Source organism: Sander lucioperca, chromosome 6 (genome assembly GCF_008315115.2).
Source record: "Sander lucioperca isolate FBNREF2018 chromosome 6, SLUC_FBN_1.2, whole genome shotgun sequence".
In the NCBI taxonomy this organism is placed as follows: Eukaryota; Metazoa; Chordata; class Actinopteri; order Perciformes; family Percidae; genus Sander; species Sander lucioperca.
In genome coordinates this window covers 12166485-12188880 of record NC_050178.1, presented here as the reverse complement: position 1 = coordinate 12188880, position 22396 = coordinate 12166485, and the positions used below count along the sequence as shown (strand labels likewise).

The 22396-nt window shown below is 40.6% G+C and overlaps 1 protein-coding gene across 8 annotated transcripts in view; it reads right to left on the bottom strand.

Annotated features, from left to right (window-relative positions):
• anks1ab (ankyrin repeat and sterile alpha motif domain containing 1Ab) overlaps nt 1-22396 on the bottom strand; it is a 51149-nt gene that overhangs the window by 16335 nt on the left and 12418 nt on the right. For 7 of the 8 annotated variants that reach the window (XR_004105362.2, XM_036002559.1, XM_031301939.2 and 4 more), the window contains 6 exons: nt 14569-14684; nt 9197-9295; nt 6957-7103; nt 3223-3330; nt 2078-2248; nt 110-247 (listed from right to left, as the gene is read on the bottom strand). Coding sequence is in view for 7 of the 8 variants with exons in the window: in XM_036002559.1 (XP_035858452.1) it covers nt 110-247; nt 2078-2248; nt 3223-3330; nt 6957-7103; nt 9197-9295; nt 14569-14684 (779 nt within the window). In the remaining variant the exon portion in view is untranslated. Of the gene's footprint in view, nt 1-109; nt 248-2077; nt 2249-3222; nt 3331-6956; nt 7104-9196; nt 9296-14568; nt 14685-15382; nt 16458-22396 lie in introns of those variants that run through there. The other variant, XM_036002562.1, reaches the window with a different exon arrangement.

Sequence of the window (22396 nt, the reverse complement as noted above, 5' to 3'; positions counted from 1 at the left end):
TATATATAATATCCAGTCAACCTATTTTACGGAACGGTAAATCCTGACATCTATATTTTAAAACATTAAATGTCTGCTTCTACGCTGAAGACAATAAAAAGTGACTTACGGTTGCCTCGTACCCGCAGGAGTCCAGGATGAGCTTCTCAGGCTGGTGATGCCAGGTGGACACTGTGGCGTAGGTAGCAGACTGGTTCGGCGGGCGGAGGTTTAAACGAGAGTCTTTGTGTCGTTCACTCTGTCTGTCCTGCAGAGAAGCAAAATCCTTGGTTGGTGAACGCGACAAAAAGGAAATCCTCTTGAGTTTTTACTGCAGGGATATTTTTCTTCCCAAATGCACACCTCAGTCAATCAAGAGCGATAAGTTACAGTATTTTGTGCATATTAGACTTCTGATTATTGGAATATTAGTGTAAAGGAAACTGAAGTCTGCTTGGTCAGCAGCACACTAATATAAATCCCTTTTGATCTGCTGGTATGCTCATAAATATTCATGCACACGTTGGGCCTTTAGGTCAATGTGGGGCTGTGCTCAGCCCTTTCATAAATCACCTGTCAGAGTTAAATATACTACTGAAAATAATCCACTAAGCTAAAATGAAATAAAACTATTGATTTTAAATATAATGGATCCTAGGTGGTGCAATTGTCCGTGGAAGCTTCTCTGTGTTTTCTCTTTGACCTCAGTGAGTCAGAAACGAGGCATGCCAGCTTGACTGTTTATTTATGTGTCGTAGTTTGACATTTAGCAAATGGTAAAAATGTGATCGCCGAATTATTCTTAGGTCAAGTTTCTCAAGGAGGAACCCAAGAAATTCAGGGAAGCACATAAGAACTGAATTCATGTCAGTGAATGAAGATGATGTGTTGGATTGGATTTTTAGTTAGGCTGGAGACAAATGATCTTAAATGGTGAAATAAATACATATATACAATATTAAAATACATATATACTATACTAAAGACCACCGTGCCTCTAGAAAAAAATGGCCTTCATGATGTAGATTTATTGTGCGACAGTAACTTAAACGATTACGTGAATAGATATCTTAGAAAAATGGAAGGTAGGGCAGGTGCAATCAGCAATGTCATGTTTTAAGTTTCAGTGAAATAATATTCTTCCAAATTAATGATTATATACTAACTTTAATCAAAAACTAACAAGACATGAATTAGTCATTTAAGTTTTTGTTTTACATATTTGTCAGTTCATTGCATTGATCATTAGTTTCATTTTATATGTGATTTTAACACATTTTCCGTATTGTGGTAGGTATCAATTTTGAAACTATCATCTTATGAATTCATCCATGTCAACCAGCCCTAATGGAGGGTTAGCTAAGCTAACTAGTTGAACTTGAAAACCTCTAAAAGATATGTAATAGATTGCAGTTTTTCATCCAGAAGCAGCAGTGCTGGGCTTCATTAAATGAATGAATGCCCCCCCCCCCGTCATGTAATGACAGTCCTGTTTGAGAGAGGTTTTGATTCAACTTTATGGTAATTGTAGTGGATGGAGTTTGTGGTCGTGCACCTAATAAACTGGCAACTGGAGTATATTATAAAATTATATTTACTGAAAGGTAAATTGAGAAATTGTGGATAAATGGCTAATACAGTAAATTAAATACCTGACATATGTTTAAAATCCAATATTTTCATGAAGCAGTCCTACTCATTGCTTTTCCAACACTGTCCCCGATGGTGTAGTCTATTCAGATATATTAAAGAGATAGCTATCACAGTATGAACCGGAGTGCTCATTCATTTTATCTCACTGTGCTGTATATTTTCACATCGCTCAACCCTAATTACCCCTTTGCTCTTTTCTCTGCTTACAGTCTAATTGTGTTTCTTTGGGTCTGCCTACTAAGATTTAACTCAACCAGTAGTTTTAGTTTTGCAGAACGGCTCTGCGTCTGTGAAGTGCGACTACAGCTCCAGCAACATGTGACAAGACACCCTGACACGTCTAACTTTGTACAGCATCCTGCTCTATTATTCAGCCAGTTGCTCCCTGAAAGGATGTTTAGTGGTTTCTCAGAAGACGATAAAAGTGAAAGAAGGTGGAACTCACTACAGAGCGCGGCCTCTCACTATATGAACGCAGAGAAACACTACAGTCTTGGTCAACTCCTCTCCGCCTCCGGTCCGGCTCAGTCAAGGGCAGGAGCATGTCCATGGAGCGACTGGTGTAGGGGTCCATCTGACTGAGGGGGGATGTGGTCTGGGACAGGAGGTCATGGAACTGACACACACACACACACACACACACACACACACACACATACAGAACGGATTAATGATTTGACAGCACTGTCTGCATGGGCTGGTTTTACTGATCTACATCCAAGCGTAATCCTCGACAAAAGAGCCTCTTCCATGGAGATTCTCAATTCTTTTTAGCCCGGTTTAATCTGCCTGGGAAATCAGCCCTGAGTATTTAACTGGCGTGAACATAATGATATTGAAGAATCTCATTCCAAAATTAGCTATATCGGCTGCTGGAAGAAAAAAAGAATCCATTTTCTCACAAAATGATTTTGGCAAAGAAATAAAGCTTGTCATGCAAGGTTGTTCAACTTCCATCCTAAACTCTGTTTTGATAGCTGTTCATAAGGAAAGTAACAGGGTGTAATCATCGATCTCTATTGGAATATTGAGCACTATAACAACAAATCTAAACAAACGTGAACCCATTTCAAACAAAAAAAGACATTCTGTATCTTTTATAGACATCATTGAACACTAAATATGGATTATAACAGCCCTTCTAATTGAGCATATTGAGCACACCCAATCTATTAACTAAATTAGCGTTGACAGTGTGTTTCTTCACTCTGATGGTTAAATAGCAGCACTAACAATGCTGCAGTCTGATTTACACTCTTGATGCTGTACGATTACAGCATTACAGCATTATTATTTTTTACGAGTAAAAAATAATCTTGGACTGTGCGACATTTTTGTGGATTATTGAGCAGAGTACACAAGTCAGTGCCACCTAATGAAGAGCTAGCAATGAAGACCTAATAATACTGTGACTGTGAACTGTATCCATTTCTTTTTTTCTTTTTTATATTGTATTGTTTTATTAGACAATGAGTAGATAGACAGATAGAAAAAGCTGACAAGGCCTTAGCCTACATGGAGCGCATACTCCACCAAGTGAGCTAGAGGTCGCCCCAAACTATCCATTTCTACATCACCAGGCAGTCTTACCATAATTGGGGACAGACGACGGGATTTGGTCGGAGCCTCTTCGTAGGGTCTCTCTGCTATAGAAGCAATGATCCTCTTCCTGTGGCCCAGGGCGCCAATCTTAATCACCTAAAGAGAGGACAGCATCAGGGCACAAGATAAGTCACACTTCTCAGTGCATTGTCACATCAATGTCACAAACACAAGAATTTATTTAGACTAAGCCAATAGAGATATATCCAGAATACACTGACACAGAGTTGGTGGCATGCCCCCCTCGCTGGCAGGCATCCACGGGCAAACAGAAATGACTCTCGTCAATAATTCAGCCTCAATCTGTTTTGCCGTAAGCTTAAAGTACAGCACTGTCTCTTTCCTGGAACACTCTATAATTCACGATCCATTTTTGGATATAGTGCTAAAATAACAGAAGAATTTGGAGATTTATGGGAACATAACAAGTAATATGCAAATAACCAAGCGGTTTTCAAATGACTGCATTACAAAGATCCACCTCATTTGTCACTATTTAAATACAGTATGTTTTCAAATGTACAGTATTTGAACACTGCAAGTTCACCTGACACATATCTATCCACAGTATGTCTGTTTCTTTTACAAATGCCATATCCGCCTTGTGTGGCTAAGACCCTCAGTGGAGGAACCATAGGTTCATTTTACGTAGTCAAAACTCATTATCTTAATACTGTGTATTTGCATAATCAGCTATTAACATTCATGCTCATCCATTAAAGGTGGATGTCTAATGATTCATGTTACATTCCCAATTACGTTGCTGGTACAAAAATATTCCATAACTGGCTTGTATGGCTCTTTGTCTGAAGGCTTCAATTATTTATTCAGTGAGAGCCAAGGACGCATGAGGCAACTGGTCTGTAGTCTGGATTTCTGGTGCCGTTTTACTTATTCCCATGTAAAACCAGTATGCATAAGGTGTGCAAAATAAGAGAACATTTAAAAAGTGCTAAAAAGCCTTGGGATAATCTGGGAACGTAAACCAGCTCGTAGATCAAATTGATGGCGGCTACTAAGATGTTGAAGAGGATGTAGGAAATGTAATGGGCGAAGTGAGTCCTGCCAACATGCTCACTGGCAGTTCTGCACACTGAAAGTAATGTGCCCTGCTTTAACACTTTCTGTACTGCATCGCAGTCTGCTGGATTCTATCCCTCACACACTGCATAATTATACAGTATGCTTGGTGGCTGCGTTCCTGCTGCCGCTGCTGCTGGTTTCTGCCATTTTGCCACCACTGTCTTTGTATCATAACACACATAGAAATGCTAAGTTTTGATTGTTTTGTGATGAAAATGATGATCGCTGTAAACAAGCTCTTCCACTCCAGCCTTCTGTGAGTGCTTATCAACCGTATCAGATCATCGGTGTGGATTGTCTGGTTGCCATGAGAAAAAAACCATAAACAATGCTAATGCAAGTGATTGGTTATGACTATAATATCAAACTGCCTTGTGATGGCATCTGACAAGGAGATAAACTGTTAGCATTGCTAACATTACATGTTAGCACTGTGGTGTTAAGTAATGTATTGGCAAATTCAGTTGGAACTATTCCACCCAAGTCTGATGAGCTCTGCAGTCAGTCAACATCCACAAATAGTTTAAGGTTTAGCTACATTGCGAAGAAACCTATTATGTGTAACCAAAACATCAAAAGTAAGGACATGGCCGATTATCAGCTGCAATATCCAGCATTTTTACGATTATTGGAATCACTATTTGTTTTTATCCGATAAAATAAATAAATTAGGACAAGCTACTGTGGCTCGGAAGCAGCCACCTGTCTCTGTCTGTAGCTGGTCAGCAGTCACCACTCTGTAGTCTCACTCAATGTACCACCCACAGCACTATCTGATTGGTTACACGTAACAAGTGATAACCTATCAACATCACTGAAGGATGGTGGGCCTCTGACTGTCAAAGCTGCTCTGGTGAGCGAGCGGAGCTGTGTTTCGAACATAAGCAGATATTGCTGAAGTTGCAAATACACCCAGTGCTTCCACTGGTAAACTTCTGCCCGTACAGCAAAAAAAAATTGAAATAATCACAAAAGTAAAACAGGATTACTGGATGTCCAGTTCAATGAGTACGAGAACTGCAAGGTGGGGAAGAGGGAGTGAGACGATGCCTGGAAATGGACAAGAGATGATCTCTCTCTCTCTCTCTCTCTCTCTCTCTCTCTCTCTCTCTCTCTCTATGGATGCACTTAAAAAAATGTATAAAAGTGCAGTAAAAGCTCTCTTTGCAGCATTTAATTAAACATATGCTTCAAGGCATTTTTGTTGGAGTTTGTTTTGTTCTAAATTTTTGATAATAAATCACACATAACAGCAGCGCTGTGCAACTGCGATTTACATTTTTTACTGCAAATGTATATCGATTGATATTATTGGCCTCATATATTATTAATGATTGGTACTGGCCCTAAAAAACACATGGTTGATCCCTAAAAGAAGGATGTCTAAAGTTCCTCTAACTCGGTGGTTGCCAACCATTTTGGCTTTTTACTCCTGCAAACAAGACAAAGGCTACTTGCGACCCCTCTTCACAGGCTGTGAAAGATCAGCCAAAGAGGCATTTTTCCATGTTAGATGGGTTCATAATAGGGCTGCACAATATATTGTTTTTTTATTGTTACAGCGATATGAACTTGCGCAATATACACATCGCGAAAGACTGCGACATATCGCAAAAGACACTCAGAGATTTTTTGTGTTAGTTCAAAGAAAATATCAGTAGAAAGCTACACTTTAAAATGTAACTCATTCTTTTTTTCTTAAATTTTATGTTTAATTCAATTTGTTCAATAAAAGAATGTTGGAAATGATTTTCTTTTGTTTTTTAAAACATTAACAAGCAATTTTCTGTATTTTAGCAGAATAATGAAAGCAGCAGAACTCAGTACATTTTAATATGTTTATTTATCGCAAGTAATATCATTATCGTGACATTCAACAATGTTATCGTATGTTTTCCTCATATCGTGCAGCTCTAGTTCATAATCATTTTTAGAAACCAGAAAGAGCCAAAGATTCCTGTATTTCACAATAAATTAATAAATTAAAGTTGTAGAGAATGATGTTGTTTTCTTTTCCTATCTCGTTAATGTTTGTGCAAACCCTCAGATTTATTTGGGGAGCCCATGAGCAAACCACTGCTGTAGTCTAAACACACACACACACACACACACACACACACACACACACGTACGCACAAACAGAGACAAATCGACACCTGCACAGATGTTCAACCAAATTGTTGCACGTGTTTCTCTACAACCTCCACCTCTTTTAGCCCTAAGAAATGTGTCCTCCTTTGTAATTACAAATTCTAATAACATGTTACACGATTTCCATAAAGATTAAACCCAATTATATACTTCCCTATCACCATTCACCATTTTGCTCCTCAATTTACATTTTAACGGTTAGTTATCTACTAATTACTCAGTGATATTGAAAATGTTTCTGCTGTAGTTTTATGCAAATGCTTCAATCATCTGTGTTATTTCAGCATTGCATTTCAAAGTGCTTCTTAACCTCAAACATGATCCATAAATTAAAGTAGTCTTGTGATAAAGGAGACCTTTCTGTGAGAACTAGTCCAGAATGTCTAAAGACATGAGACCATCAATATTCATCTTTGTCTTTTTCTGCTAACCCATCACCTGAAAGAGACCCAAATTGTGCTGAATAAATGTAAAAGATGACTTCTTACATTGACAATCTCCAGCTCCCACAGGTTCTTTACACACTCCAGTGTGCGGTAGCCACTTGAAAGAAAGTTGGGCAGATATTCATGCAGGCCGAGGCTGTCCAGCCAGGAGACAAGTGATGTGCTGCCATCACAGCCCAGTGCTTTCACCTTGAGTGAAGAGAAAGACACATAAGGTAAGAAGTACTGTTACTTTTTTATACTGAGAAAGGGACTTAAAATAGGAATGTACAATATTGTTTTCCAATGACTGTATGGCTATACTTCCACTTCACTAAAGCTGGACACTGCTGCTGCTGTTTTTAGCCAACCTCGGGATCCTAAGACATCCTAAAGGTCCAGACACACCGAGCCGATAATCGGCTGTCGGACAGTCTGGCGAGGTCAGTGACTCGAGTCTGTTCGGTGTTTTTCATGCCGTCATCCGTCGGAGGGGCCGTCAGCGATCATTTTGGCCGATTTTACATGTATAATCGGTGGGGCGGACACTGCCGGCAGTCGGACTCAAATGATTGGTAGAGTGCTAACCAGGAAACGGGAGCGGGATGAGCGTGACTAGAGTCTCTCAAAATCTGACGAAAATCTTTTAAACTGACCTTTGTTGATCTGAAATGAAGAAAACACGTTTCGGTGCACTATTTTACTACAATATGAGATCGTATTCTGAACAAGCCGCCATGACAGTCTGTCTTTGAATTTCTGGAGAAACCAGACCCACGTGACACGTTTGTCCAATCAGCTGCCGGTTTTCATTTTTGGGCGACAATACAGATTAGTGCCGCCTGCTGTTATGGAGACGAATTACGTCTCGTCGCTTTGGTGTGTTCCGAGGCACTTTTTTGACCAATTTGGGGAAACTGATAAGTCCAACTGCCTTTTCTGCCAATGGTCGGCCGTCTGGTTGGTGTGTCTGGGCCTTAAGGGATAGCAGTGCCAGTCTGTCAGAGGTCTGGTCCCCAGAGGACCAATCCATACTGACTTTGGTGATCACCTGACTTTTTCATCTAGCACCACCAGGCAGTGATGGAGTACTCAAGTCCTGGACTTGGACTCGAGTCCGACTCAAGTCGCTATTGTCTGGATTGGTGACTTAACTTTGGCTCGCGCACTGATGACTTGGACTTGGACTCGAGGATTTATGAAATCAGACATGAGCATTCATGAAATAGGATTCGGGAAGTTGGATGCAGTTTCTGACTACTTCTATGTGTAATAGGCAGTGATGGAGTACTCCAGTCCTGGACTCGGACTCAAGTCGGACGAGAGTCGCTATTTTCTGGACTCGTGACTCAACTCAGACTCAAACTCAGGTAATGGTGACTCGACTCGGGTTCGACTCAGACTCTTTTTGGTGACTCTGACTTGGACTTGGACTCGAAAGTTGATGACTTGACTACAACGCTGCCACCAGGTGGTTGATATTTTTGGTTCTAAGTTAAATATGTGGCCAACGATTGGGTGGATTACTGGGAAATCTGCTTCAAATATTTAAAGACCTTAGAGGATAAATTCAAATAACTTTGATCATCCCTTGACTTTTCATCTACAGTCATCATCAGATAATCATTTTATTTTGTCCAATATTATATATATTTTGGTTATATATTTCAGTTTATGACCAAATACCTGCAGGAACTAATGGCAGTGTGTAGAAATTGTTAGTATGCTAACAGGCTAACATAAGATGTTATTAGCATGTTAGCATTGTCATTGTGAGTATGTTAGCATGCTGATGTTATCAGTTGCTGTGCCTGAGGACAGCTTTTAAATGTTTTCCTTATACCTTTTTCACCTACAACCCATGTGCAGCCTTTATCATACAGAATAATGTAAACCAATCCTTATTATCCCATTCTCCAGTACAAATGTACACATTTTCCTTTAAAATTGTAACAATTTCAGGACACTACTTAAAATTATAGTTAGCAATAAAATGCAATACATACTAACAAGTTAATGTCATTACATTAAAATACTTAATACTTGTTAAATCTATAGTATCTGTGGTCAAAAAAAAATCTTTTTTCCATGTACTGTTTTTTATTGGAGGGTTATTAATTTAACTCTGATGAACCACTGTATTTATCCACAAGTATAAAACCATTTTCCTCTTTGCTGTATTATCTATTGTTTTGCATATCTGCTTTTTTTTTATAAACGTACTGACATTTTGACCTTTTTTCTGAGACACTGTCAGTCACTGTCCTCCCTCAGCGCCGAGGTTAAGTGATGATGTTAAGTACCTTGGGCAAGCTGCGTGCCGCATGGAGTATTTTCTTTCTGTGTCCTGGGTCAGTGATCCCAATGTCCCTGAGATCCTGGTCCTCCATCACGTTACTTCCCTACATGTGCACAAATGCAAGAGACACGCAGAAATAAACACATTCACACACAGGCGCGCGCGCGCGCGCGCACACACACACACACACACACACACACACACACACACACACACACACACACACACACACAGCCATACTCATACACACATGCATGCAAACAAATAAACACATACACACAAGCACATACGCATGCACAGAGACGATGCACAATATGGACATACAATAATACAATCAATGAAAAGAAATCAGTATATGTGCAGTAATTTTCACACTGGCATACAGTATTTACACATGAAGTACTTTATCAAAGTAAAAACCAAAGTGAGTTCGTGTCCAGGATGGTAAATTAACTTTTTACAATGTGAACTTGAACCAGCCACTGATGTTGTTCAAATTTGATTCATTCAAAACTAAATAATTATGTCTTGTATATTTATTTATGTATTATAATGTCTTAAATCCCCCATCCATTTTCATATTATACCAGCATTTGCAGAATCCTGAGCCTTTTTGGTAAGGTTACTTGGAACACTTAGCCCAGAGTAGAATTATAGAAAAAAATATAGCTTTTATTTAATACATACCTGCAAACTCAGAAGGGCTGAAAAACGTGACACATCTCTACCACCCCCCGGAAGGAAATAAAGGGAAAAAACAACTATTTCCCAGTGCTAAAACGATACATTTAAAACGGTGCCTGAACTGAAAGAATTATATATATATATAAAATTAAATGATTTATTAAAAATGTAATAACAATAACTTATAACAATAACTTATTTCACCAGTAAATTCCTGTTAAAGACAAAAAAAAAACACGGGGTGGGAAAAGGGTATTTTACAATTACTTTGAATGCAGCACGAGGCTGGCGAGGCGAGGCAGAGTCTGTGTTGTTTTTCAGACAACGGCAGCTACAGTCTGGTGTTACAGTCCTCTCCAGTGAAATACAGACACACTTTTACACCGTTTAGCTGTCAGCATTTTAACCGTGTTTAATCCAGCTGCTAGCTAACGGTAGGCAAACGTTACCAGCTGTCGAGTGTAGTGTTACCGTAACTAGCGTCCCGTGCGGCGATGTTTCAGTTCCCTCTCCGTTTTCTGAGCATCAGAGAGAAGGGCAGGCATTTTAAGTGGCACCTAAATAATATATATAACGGTCGTTAAGGCACCGGTGCCGTATTTGCACCGGGTCTCGGACCCCATCCCCCCTCTTAAAAACTCTTCGGATCTACACGATTCACGTGGATGACATTTTCCCATTCAAAACGGCGATTTTCGCCGAAAAGCGACTAGTTTGCAGGTATGTTAATAACTTTTATTGCCTTTTTTTTTTTACAAAAGCTGCCGCAAAATCTGATATTTTGGGCTGCAACAATCCCAAAAAAAGGCTGCAAAATCCTGGAAGGACTGATAAAAGACACTATACTGACATATGACATATAGCTTTATAATAACATATGGCCAATAAAAGTATCGCAACTCTTTTACACTGTAACTACCAGGGCAACAGTGTAGCTGTGCAAACTTGCTCATAATAACACACACACAGAATATGCACATCTCTGTCACAAGCAGTAACAGCAGAGTGGGAGGACAATGAAGTCAAATAAATTGTGCATGCCAAGAGTAATCAATCTGATCTGGTGCGACTCAGAGGGAACAAAGCCTTCATTACTGCAGCAGCATCTACAGGATCCCTGTGTTTCATTGAGGGACACTAAACTGTCTAAGAGGAAATGAGAATATTCAGTTTGTAACAATTCCTGCAGGACATAAAAACAATGAACAATAATAATTTCCCACTTCCTCAAATTTTGACTGACAAGCAGATTCTTGTCTATATCATGTAGCTGTTCATATTCGCAGCTCTGCTGCTTTGTCATCTTATTCCAGTTTATAGGCAGGAATAAAGATGCAAGGAGAACCTTGAAAATGTGGAGCTAAGCATTTTTCCCTATGGACTGCTGCAGATTGATTCTTCCTGGCCAAGAATGTTAAAATGTTCTGTAGTCTTCACTCAATATGCTCTTACTGGATTGGTTTCAGAGCACAATGCTGCAGTATATTCACAGGCCTGTATCAGGGTGCAGTTTAGAGATTACTCACTGATCGCTAGAATAAAGGTCAAAATGAAGCTAGGTCTGATGTAAGGGAGGCCCAAAATAGATCATCCACTTTTATTAACACAGTTTGAAGTTTGATAATGCCTCAGGAGACTCTGCAAACTTATTATTTCATGCTGCGTTTGAAACATGTGACGGGAATGTATGGTTCAGTTCTTACATAGCTTATGAGCAATGGTAGTTTGAGTTAATCTGATACGACTTGCAGATGTAGCCATGGAAGTGGTCCTTCATCTCACTAAATGCACTCAGTTAATGCAACAGTGGATTAGAATTGCTCTATTGCTCTGCACCACAGGGGAATTGTTTTGAAAAATCTAATTTTGCTACTTTTTCAAGAGTCATTACAATAATATGGCAAAGAAAAAAAACTTAATTTATGCGTTACAATATGTATGTTCAGTTCTCCATTATTACATTTGAGAAAGAGGGGGCTGCGGAACATCTGATGCAATATTAATGCAGGGAAGATGCAATGTAAATGCATGATGGGTAACTTGTAAGATGCTCGCACTAGACAATTTGCCTCATTGCCACATTAGTTTGGACATCAGAACAACAAAGCATAAAAAGAAAGAAATAATATGGATTTTTTTTGACTGAAAATGAATCCCACAAACAAATCCTGATGTTCAAGTTCAGTTAGATTGATCACATCTGAAGCAAGTCTGGCAGAATCTAAAAGGGCACAATATTAAACATTCACTATGTCTGTCTGACTACTCTGACCTTTCCCTTGTTTGTAACCTCCACATCCTTGTAAATACCCATGGGTAATTTGCCTTGTGAAATTAATGATTTATCTCCTTGATGCATTAAGTCCAGCAAACACATTAGTTGTAGCATGGAAATGAAAACACTTAATGATCCATCATCCACATAACATAATGTCCCGGAAATCTTGATCAACATGCAATCTTCCAACCCAATAAGACCATGTTGAATTGTTTTCTTTCTAACTGTCTACCATAAATATCTGTGTCAGGCAATATAACGATATACACAGTGAGACGATGACAAATGTGTGTCAGCCAGTACAGATTTTACGATACATTCAATACTCTGCTAGCTATTTGTTATATATCTCTGGTTGTATTAGGCTATTGTGGGCAATGTTGCAATTCAATAAGCAGGACTGATTTATGACAATATTAGATTTACAGGATTTTTGCATCAATTTAATGAAGTAACTTTATTTGTCAGGTATTCAATTTACTAGATTAGTGACAAGCATTTGAATTTTATTTATATTATTTCTCAATTTGAGTTCCAGAGAGTATACTACTATGTCATGGTGTTTAATAATATAATAATATTATTACATACAATAATATCACATATACAGTGATAAAAGATTGTATCCATATTAAGGGCCAACTCCTCTAGGTGGTCTGGTGGTTAGGATGCGTACCATTTACAGTATTATGGACACATCATCAGTTCAATTCCTTTGCTGCATGCCATGTCCCATATATCTATCTCCCCTCAATTCCTGTCACTTCTCTTGTGTCTGCTTATGAAAAAAGGCATTAAAATACCCAAAAAATACATAGTGGAATAACACACTGTGATCACGAAATGTACCTAGCAGGACATTTTACAGTTAAAAAACTAAGTTAAATAGTTAAACTTGTCACTGTTCTACCATATTATATTGATGTATCATACGACCGGTCGTCATAATTTCGTAAGATATAATACGAATTGTTGTGCATAAGTTTTCATGCGATATCATAACCCCCCTTAATTAGAATGCCAAAATATCTGCAATAAGCGAACATCTGATATATCAGCCTGGATGATTTATCGGTCTGGCTGTAATCTGTAATATCACACACGCCTACTGTATTCCTTTTGCTCTGACTATATGTTATGACTACACATACTCCTTTAGGCTTGTTGTCACCTCATGAACAAATCTGAGACTAAAGCTACAGCACCTCATAGTAGGAGTGATCACGTGTTCATAGGGACTCCCATTATGTTGTGATCTCATGCCTTACCAGTAAGAAAAACAGATCAGAGCGCAAAAGTCCTGAACTGGAACGCTATGTGACTACAACCACTTTACCCTCTCACTGAGCCTACTAGTCTCACTTAAATTAGCTCAGATGTGACAAACTGATGTAACATATAGCCCTTTGGGCCTAGTTATTTACAGTGTACAGCCATGTTTTTCAGAGTTAACATGACCGGGGGATTGAAAACGCAATGGTGTTTTCTACAATCATCACCCAATGCAATATCAAGTTTCCTGACAAAGTTTTCTATGGGTAACATGATAATGCTTTTAGTCAGCATGTGGATGTCCTCTGAGGTGCAGTTGAATGAATTTATCAATATGTAATGTGATGGAGGCGTTTAAAAAATGCAAAACATTCATCCAAAAATAGTCAATGCTGTCCAGAAACTGTGTGATCATGTTATCACAGTGGTCGAATCATGTGGCTTTTGATCATTTACTTAAATATATCAATATCAAACTTGTTACCAAAATAAATGTCTGCATGCAGAAATTTGTAATTAAACTCTAAAAACCCGGAGTACACAGTATATAAATACAACATTATCATGCTGCTGCAGTCTAATCATATATTGTGTAATTATTGCAAGACCGTCTCATAAGCACCACAAGCAAAGCACAATGTGGAGAGGATTTAGTGAAATTGTTTTTCCAGGTTATCCGACTGTATCCACACAGAGGTCCAGTGACTTTAAATCAAAAGATTCAATATAGTAGGGGGAGGAGGTGTCTTTAGAATTGTACAGTAAATGAGATAGCATGATTGGGAATGCTTGGCAAAGTTAATGGGTTTTGGTTGTCATTTGTCTTTCCATTGGTGACAGCCCATATTCTTTAAAGGGCTTCAGTGTGGGGCCATAAATCTTAGCAGGGTCATGCATTGCACAGGAGATGAAGGGGAGAGTGGAAAGGGGTAAGGACGAGAAACGGTGCAGGGGTTAGTGAGAAAGAGAAAAGGAAAGTGGGTAGGAGCGGGGGGGGGGAGTGGAGCTACTGACGGACAAGCAGAGGGTGAGAGAGCAGAGTGGTGACATAAAAAGACAAATGCAGCTAGGTTGACACAGGCTGAGACAGAGTGATGCAAAGTGGAAGCGACCCGTGAGATGACGTGCTGCAGGTGACTCACCATGAATCGTAGGTCGTCGAAGCCATTGAGCAGGAACTTGCTCTCGTACTGCGGCAGCCCCACGTGCTCCAGCCACTCTCCGACCGGCTGGTCCAGGGCTTTACCACAGGCCCCATCTGCCGAGAGAGGGAAGCGCTTGAGCAGGGAGAAGCCGTTCAGCCGGTAGCAGCGGCACTCAGAGGACGACACATGGCATTGCCACATCATCCTCGGCCAGCAGAGGCAGAGCCGAGTGCAGCAGCACCAGGCAGGGTGGGGGGGAGACAGGGTCCAGGCCGGGGGTGAGGGGCTCCCAAGGTACGGGTGGGGGCCCAGCTAACTCAAACACAGGAGGAGGGTAGGAAGTGCTGCAGGCCCAACTCAAGCCCTGCAGGGGACTGACTAAGCTAATATACACCCACTGGTGTTAGTGTGACTGACTGAAAATGTCAGGCGAGGGTGGAGGTAGTGCAGGGAAGGAAGCCCATCTGAAGCTTGTTATTGTTAGTTATGTTGGACTGAGCCACTACGGCATCTTCCAACAAACAGGGTTCACTAAACATTCCTTTAGTGAGCAGATGAGCGAGTGTAAGTGCTTAGCTAGTCCAAAAACATAACAATTCTGAATGCTACAAGTCAAGAGACTAAATCATTTTCAAGCTGAGGGAAATGGAATATCTATCACGAAATCAAACATTTTCATACATCACACATTATATACTCTGCTAAAACTATCCCCATCATTTTTTCTAAAATCAGAAATTACTCCATCAGGGTGTAACACAGAAATATTCAGTTCCCCCAAAATAAATTTGTCACTGTTTTCCCCACATACTTGTAAAGCTCTGGCTGAGTCCCATGGCTTCATTGGTCAATCTCTTTGAGAGCTAGGACACGGCTCATACAATGAAGGTAGCAGCATTCTAAAGTGCTGTTGAGGTACTAATGTTATTTTTGATCAAGGAAAACACATTTGCTTAAATCATCTTTCGTTTTCACTCCAGAGCCAAAAAGGAGTACGGTCAGGTAGACATATTGTAAATCCTACATCAAAAAAAAAGAAACGCTGGCTTGGGATTTCCACAGTGTGCTGATTCCAAACTCCTCAATTCATAATCAAATCCAAATATAGATTCCTTGATAAAGCTCCTGGTAAGCTGCCTGCTAGTGGAAAAAGGCTTGGTGTCCTTGGTGGTGCCACTGCTGCCCAGCATGCACACTCTTCAGCAGGCTGCTGGCTGTGCGGCTCTGCCAGAGAACGTGCTTCTCATCTTTCACAGCTGTAAATCCAGGTCCAGATCCAACAGACGACAGGTGAGCCTTTTGACTCTGAAGCGAGGATCACTGCAGGACCACAGTACAGGTTAAGCTAGCTCCTTCCTGAGGCAAGCGCCCCGCCAACTCCCACCCCAGCCCACCTGGTTCTTCTCCTCGCTGGGTACAGCTAGCAGCCTCTGTGCTCAGGGCAGAGGTTTGCTGCATCCCCTGCCTGTCTGAGACATGCAGGCAGCGCAGATGCAGTCACAGCAGCTGCTCCTGGCTCACACACGCTACCCCTCACTGCTCACAGGGCATAACGTCCTGACGCCGGCTACTTCTACACAGGAGAACCAAAGATCTGCCTCAACCTCAGCCACTGCTGCCACGTCCTTCCCACATCCACGACAGGCAACAGACTCAGATCATCCCCCCTTCTCATCCAAGCAAATCCCTCAAGCGCTTCTTTTTTAACTCCCCTCCCTCCTCGCTCTCGTCTCTCTGTGCTTTCTTTCTCTTGCTCTCAATCTCATAGCCCCATTCCCATACCATGTGTGATCGCACTGCAGGGCTGCCGTATGCTGCCTGATGAAGTGGGGTGCTGCTCCACGTAACCACCTCTCTCTCCCTCACTCTGCCACTATATCATTTCCCCTCCCTCTGCCTCTCTCTCTCTCCCTCCCTGGCTTGCACTCTCCCTCGCTCTGTCTCGCGTCCTGCCTCTCATCCTCAAACACACACACACACACACACACACACACACACCCACACCCTTTCTCTCTCTTCGTCTGTCTCTCTACCCCTTTCCCTTTCTATCTTGCTCCCCTTTCTTACTCATACAAATGCACACTTACTCGCTCTTCTCTGTCTGTCTGTCCCCACTGCACTGATTAGAATTGCAGAGACACTCTGATCTTGCAGAAAGGACACCACCATCAGAGGCAAGGAACAAGCACCGAGAGTCCAAAAATTACAGTACGTCTTGGCCAAGAACTAGACTAGAACTAGAATGCAAAGGGATGATGAAGACCTGATCCCCTTCTGCAGGAGTAATGCCAATTTCTTTTAAGGCTAACATGGGATACTGAAACAGGAGCCTCATCAAGCCGCTGCTTATTAGCAGACAGCTTTAATTCATTTACATCTTACTTTGATGATAAGACAAGGGGGCGCAGCATTGATTCAAGTCAGCAGAAGTCTCTAATGCACTCATGAGAAGAGAAGACAAGAGACAAGAGAAGACAAGAGACCCACTTCAAGTCTTGTCCCTTCTCCATCTCGCCAGGTCATACAACATGACAGAAAACTCCATGTACTTTGAGATGTCATATCAAGCATTTTTGGAGCACAACAGAGTCTACTTACAGAAAAAAGCCTGGATAAACACGTGAGATAATATATAATTTAGATAGATTTGCCATTTGACTTTGCCACAGTCTACGCAGGCAGTGGTAGACTTTAGCACCCACCTATGCTGGGCTGCTCACTGCGTCCATCACTGGTAGTATCTGGGTACAGCTGCAGGCAGAGAGTAATTATGCAGACTTTCAAGCTGCTTGCAATCACCTCACACATTCCCAGATGGGTAGTCAGCCAGCCAGTAAGGCAGTCAGGGTGAGGAGAAGTGGTGCCAACAGAGGGAAAGTGAAGGGCCAGGGCTATTGATTGAACCTCCTCCGTAAGTGGCCGTCTGTACCCCTGTTACTCTGGCGATCAGGTGAAAGGGCAAGTCAGGTCTCTGTAACCCATCAGTCCTCCACAAGGACCAATGCTCATCTTTCGTTATCAGGTAGAGAAGCTGCTGTCAGATTTGCCCTGACTGAGGAGAAAGATGATGGAAGGAGGGAGTGAGAGATAAAGGGAGAGGGAGAGAATGAGCAGGAGACAGATAAGAGACAGAGAAAGACTTATAAAGGAGTAGGCGAGGAAACATATGGGCGAGATAAGATGGTAATAGGTCGTAATAAGGATTGAAGTGGACTAATTATGATTCACTACGAGATCCCATAACTCCTCCTCCTTCTTTACTCTTTCCTCCTGAGCTTCATACCAAAGTCAGCTCTTACACCACAATATCCAGACAGTTAAAAAAAGACGGTTAAAAATACCCGCCACCCCATCCAATTACTTCCATTCATTTGGGACAGCAACACCTCCCACGGTAGTAGGGCCTAATTACTGACTGACAGAGTATCCAATGCTCCTCCGTGAGGGCGGGGGGACTGGGTCATTGTCTTATCCCCTGTTAAACAGGCCACGCTGTCAAATCTGTCCAAGTGGGCTTCTGTACTGTTTAAACCATGCTTGGTCTAGACTTGGCTCCGAGGAGCGCCCAAAAAGACCTATTTACAGAGGAAGAGGTAGAGGTTGTGCCTAGATAAAAACGTGCCTCCTCTTAATCAGAGCAGGAGAAAAGCACTAGCTCCTTGTCAACACAACCAAGCACTAGAGAAAATGAGCCGCAAAGCTGAATTAATTCAGGGAAACTGAAGGCGGACTCTTTTCCTTTGAACGTCAGAGTTTCCTGTACACAAATTGAGCCGATTCCTCCTGTGTGCTGTTAGCTGAGCTCTCTCACCACTCCCTCTCTCTTTTTAAGCTCACTTACTCAGTGCTCTCTTAGCACACAATCGAGGCACTCGTGATGGGCACACAACACAAACAACTTTATCCTTGAGCATGCAGAATGCTGCAAAATTGCAGTGTTTTTTGTGGCCACAAAAATCGGATTTTCAGAAATCTAAGGGTGAATTGGCCATCCTTGGCTCCTGATATGAGAGAGACAGTACACAAGGAAAAGGATGAAATGAAAATGCATGACAACAGAGACAGAGGATAAGGTTTTCCCAGTCCTGTCACAATAAAAAGATAAAAGTGGAATGAAGAGTCATAATTTAGGTTTAATCTTTGGGTAATCTCCCTTATCTTCTTCCCTTTTCCAATCCTCTCCTCATCTCTCCTCTCCTCTCTCTTTCTCTCTCTCTTCCTCCCTCCCTCTTCTGTTGATGACTCTGAAGAGTACCTGTTTGTTCCCTTTCATTACATTGTGGAAAAAGAAATATGACCTCTTTACTAAGCGACACGCACAAAAATAGCAACAAAAGCATCTTTGCAACCTTTCAGAACTACTTGTGCACAATCTCCGATTAAAATCAGAGCAGCAACTGCATGACTCAGCTGAATCTGGGACACTTTCTACATGCTGTTATTCTATAAATAGCACACACCTATATGTGTAGAACAAAAAAACAACAACATATTTCCTCTTATGTAATGTAGAGTAACCTCAGGTCTTAATTGTTAGGATAGCAATTAATCTAAGAATGCTTGGGTGGAAGTCAAACTACAATTACGTAAAATCATGGGAAACAGCTTCACTTTAATCTGCTAATATGCATCTCCTTTTGGCTTAAAATAATATTAACGGATATGAATAGTGTGCAATGGTTAAAAGCAGCCTGGAAGGAACTGATAAACACATTAGAGAATATTAAGATAAAGTGATGGAAGTGGTTATTGTAATGCTAATTAGTGTTATATATATTTTTATTGCAATTGTTCTTAAGTTGTATTTATTTGATGTTTTATTTTATGATGTTTAAGTGTTCATTAATTTGCTTCCCTTCTCTTTTTAACATGTATTTCAATATTCTAACTTTTGTTTATATTGTCTGCCCATTTATTTTTTATCATGTACTGTATATGGCACTCTGAGCTGCATTTCATTTCTGAGAGTTTACTTTTATTATGATTATGATTATTATTATTATTATTATTATTATTATTATTATTAATCTAAACAAGTTCATTTAGCCTACTTTTTAAATTTATAAGTGATTTCTTCTTATACGACAGGCTTAAAGTTTTTTGTCATACCCTGATAGTTTCGACTGCTGACTCTGCAGTCATCTTCAGAAGCGTCACGTGATGTTGCTGTGACGTCTACTGTGGGTGTGATATATTTAGTTTCTGAAGATGACTGCAGAGTCAGCAGTCAAAACTGTCAAGGTATGACAAAACACTTTAAGCCTGTTGTATAAGAAAAAATTATTATTCTTATTATTATTATATAAATTAATTGGAGAATATTCATTTAATTTCACAATATAGCTTTTAGTTGCCCCAAGGCTTAAAGAAGTCAACCCCCATTTGTATTTATCCTTTATTTAGCCAGCAAGGTCCCACAGAGATCTCTTCTTCCAGGAAATCCTGGTCGTCCTCATCTATAGTTACCTTTTATGACTGAAAGTGAAATTTAACATATGAAATCACAAAGAGTTTTGATTAAAGCTTTAGTGCGTAACTTTTTGATATTAATAAACGTCCGTTACATTAAACATACAATATGTAACTTTCTGCTGCTAGGGGTCTCTCAACCAAAACAATGGATTGTAAACACAGACGTTTGATGATGTAAGGAAGTTGCGTGGAATTATGGGAGTTTTTATTGCTAAACGCTGATTGTTGATTAGAATGCATCTGTTCACGGACAAGTTTACCCATTCAAGTTTATTCACGTTACGTTTAGTAACGTTTATTCATATCATGCTAATAAAATAGCTGCAGTTTCCCCAACATAATTACGTTTTTCTTGATTCAATCTGTATTGGTAGCTGGCTGACCAGTTAGCTAGTGAGCCGGCAAACTAACATTAGCAGGTTTTACCTTGACAGACTGTCACCTTTTGGATTTTACCGTGCGGACGGGGTTTGTTGTAACGCTAGCTAGCTACTCAACGAGGCTGAGAGACGGGTGTGGGTGGGGATTGCAGCGGGACTCTCCGCGGCGGCGATGATGTTCGATTGCTGTTGTTAGCAGCAGCAGAACATCTCCCAGCTGCCCGATCTCCCCCTTCACTTTTCTGTAATCTCAAGTATTCGTTTTGGTGCTTAACACACCTGTTGTCGGGTTAATTTAGCTAGCTAACTGTAAAGACAGCTAAACGCGAAGGGGGGAGAAATTCGGCAGGGAGGAGATTTTCAGTACAAACACCATTAGCGTTTACAGAGACGTAGCTAGCTAGCTAGCTAACATTATGGATGGCCGATGTTGTGACTAGGATGCCTGGGTCTGCTATTCTCTGTTTCCCGACGTTTCATTAAACTGCCGTTAGCGCCGTTAGCACCCGGCACCGGCTGGGGCTAACGGTAACTAGCTATTGCTACATGTCCTGGCTGTGTTGTCAGCTATCATCCCGAATGATGTCTCTTTGTGCCAGAGGAGTGAGGCAGGCAGAGCGGAGTGTGCTAGCTGGCTAAATTAGCATTAGATGAATCGTCTATCTATACAGCTAACGTTAACGTTACTAGTGAACTTATTCGTGGGTTAGCGCAGTGCTGCTTTTATCCATGGTCAAAACAATCATACTACTAATAACTTTATGAGCGTGTTGAACGATGTTGTAACCCTATGATGTTATCCACCAAGCATAGCTAGCATTAATGTTAGCTACTTGTTAACCAGCGCATACATTGTAGTAACATTAAGCTGGATTAATATTGATATGTATCAATAAATAAGGTTTCTGCTGTATTACTGTGTTGCAAAGTGGCATGTTATTAATCACAAAATGATGCATTTTGGCAGAAAAAGCAGTGTTACCAGTATTATTTTCTGTGACATTGTATGATTTACAATTACTCTCGAACATATCATCTGGGTGCCCATGTTTTGACGGAGTTACGAGTAACTAGATGGTGAAAGGTTATGACGCCACTGACGGGCGACTAGCTAAATGAAACGTGACGTGTCTGAAAATAAAATAACAGATTTCTCTGGGTTTGCCATTTGATGGAAACATTTGGGATAGTGTAACTACACAACTACAAAAATATATAACATAGGTATGGTCGTTTTTAGACATTTTAATGCAGAAAAGTTACATATTGTACCTTTAAGCCATTGCCAAATGAGTTGCTACAAAGCAAATTAAGACTATCAGCTCCACACAACTCTCTCTGTATTTCTCAGTATGGTTACGTTGAGAAGATTGTGGCGTCCGGTGACTTTCCCGCCCAGAAACTCGAGTGAAGATAATAAAGAGACGCTAAAACAAAGGATCTGAGACAGAGAATGAATACAGGCATATTTAGACAGGTAGTATGAGAACAATGCGTTTTTTGATGATTAAACCATGTAACCATGTTATAGTAGAAACCCCAAAACAAGTATGAACCTGAAAATGAGCATGATATGGGACCTTTAATGGTGGTGCAGCAGTTAAAGCAGTCCAATTTCAATGTCAATTCTTTTCCACTTGTCTGCGTCCTTACTTTATATCCTTTTTATCACAACCACATATTTTACTGTTTCTGTCTTTCAGCTTGGGTGGTGTTCCACATTGCTGTGGTCAGCAGATTATTAATCCATGAAACATATTGTGCATAGCTAATGAACATTTATCTTGAAAAATATAAGACTTCTCAAAGGCAGTCATGTGCATACCTAGATGAGCTGTTACACAATTATGTATGATGAAACCACCGTATGGCAGAGTCTCTAATAGAGGTAGGTTTACAGTCAGGAGTGTTATCTAAACAAACTGAGCAGATGCCAGCTGTCTTCTCCCTCTGCACTGCCTTACGGACACATG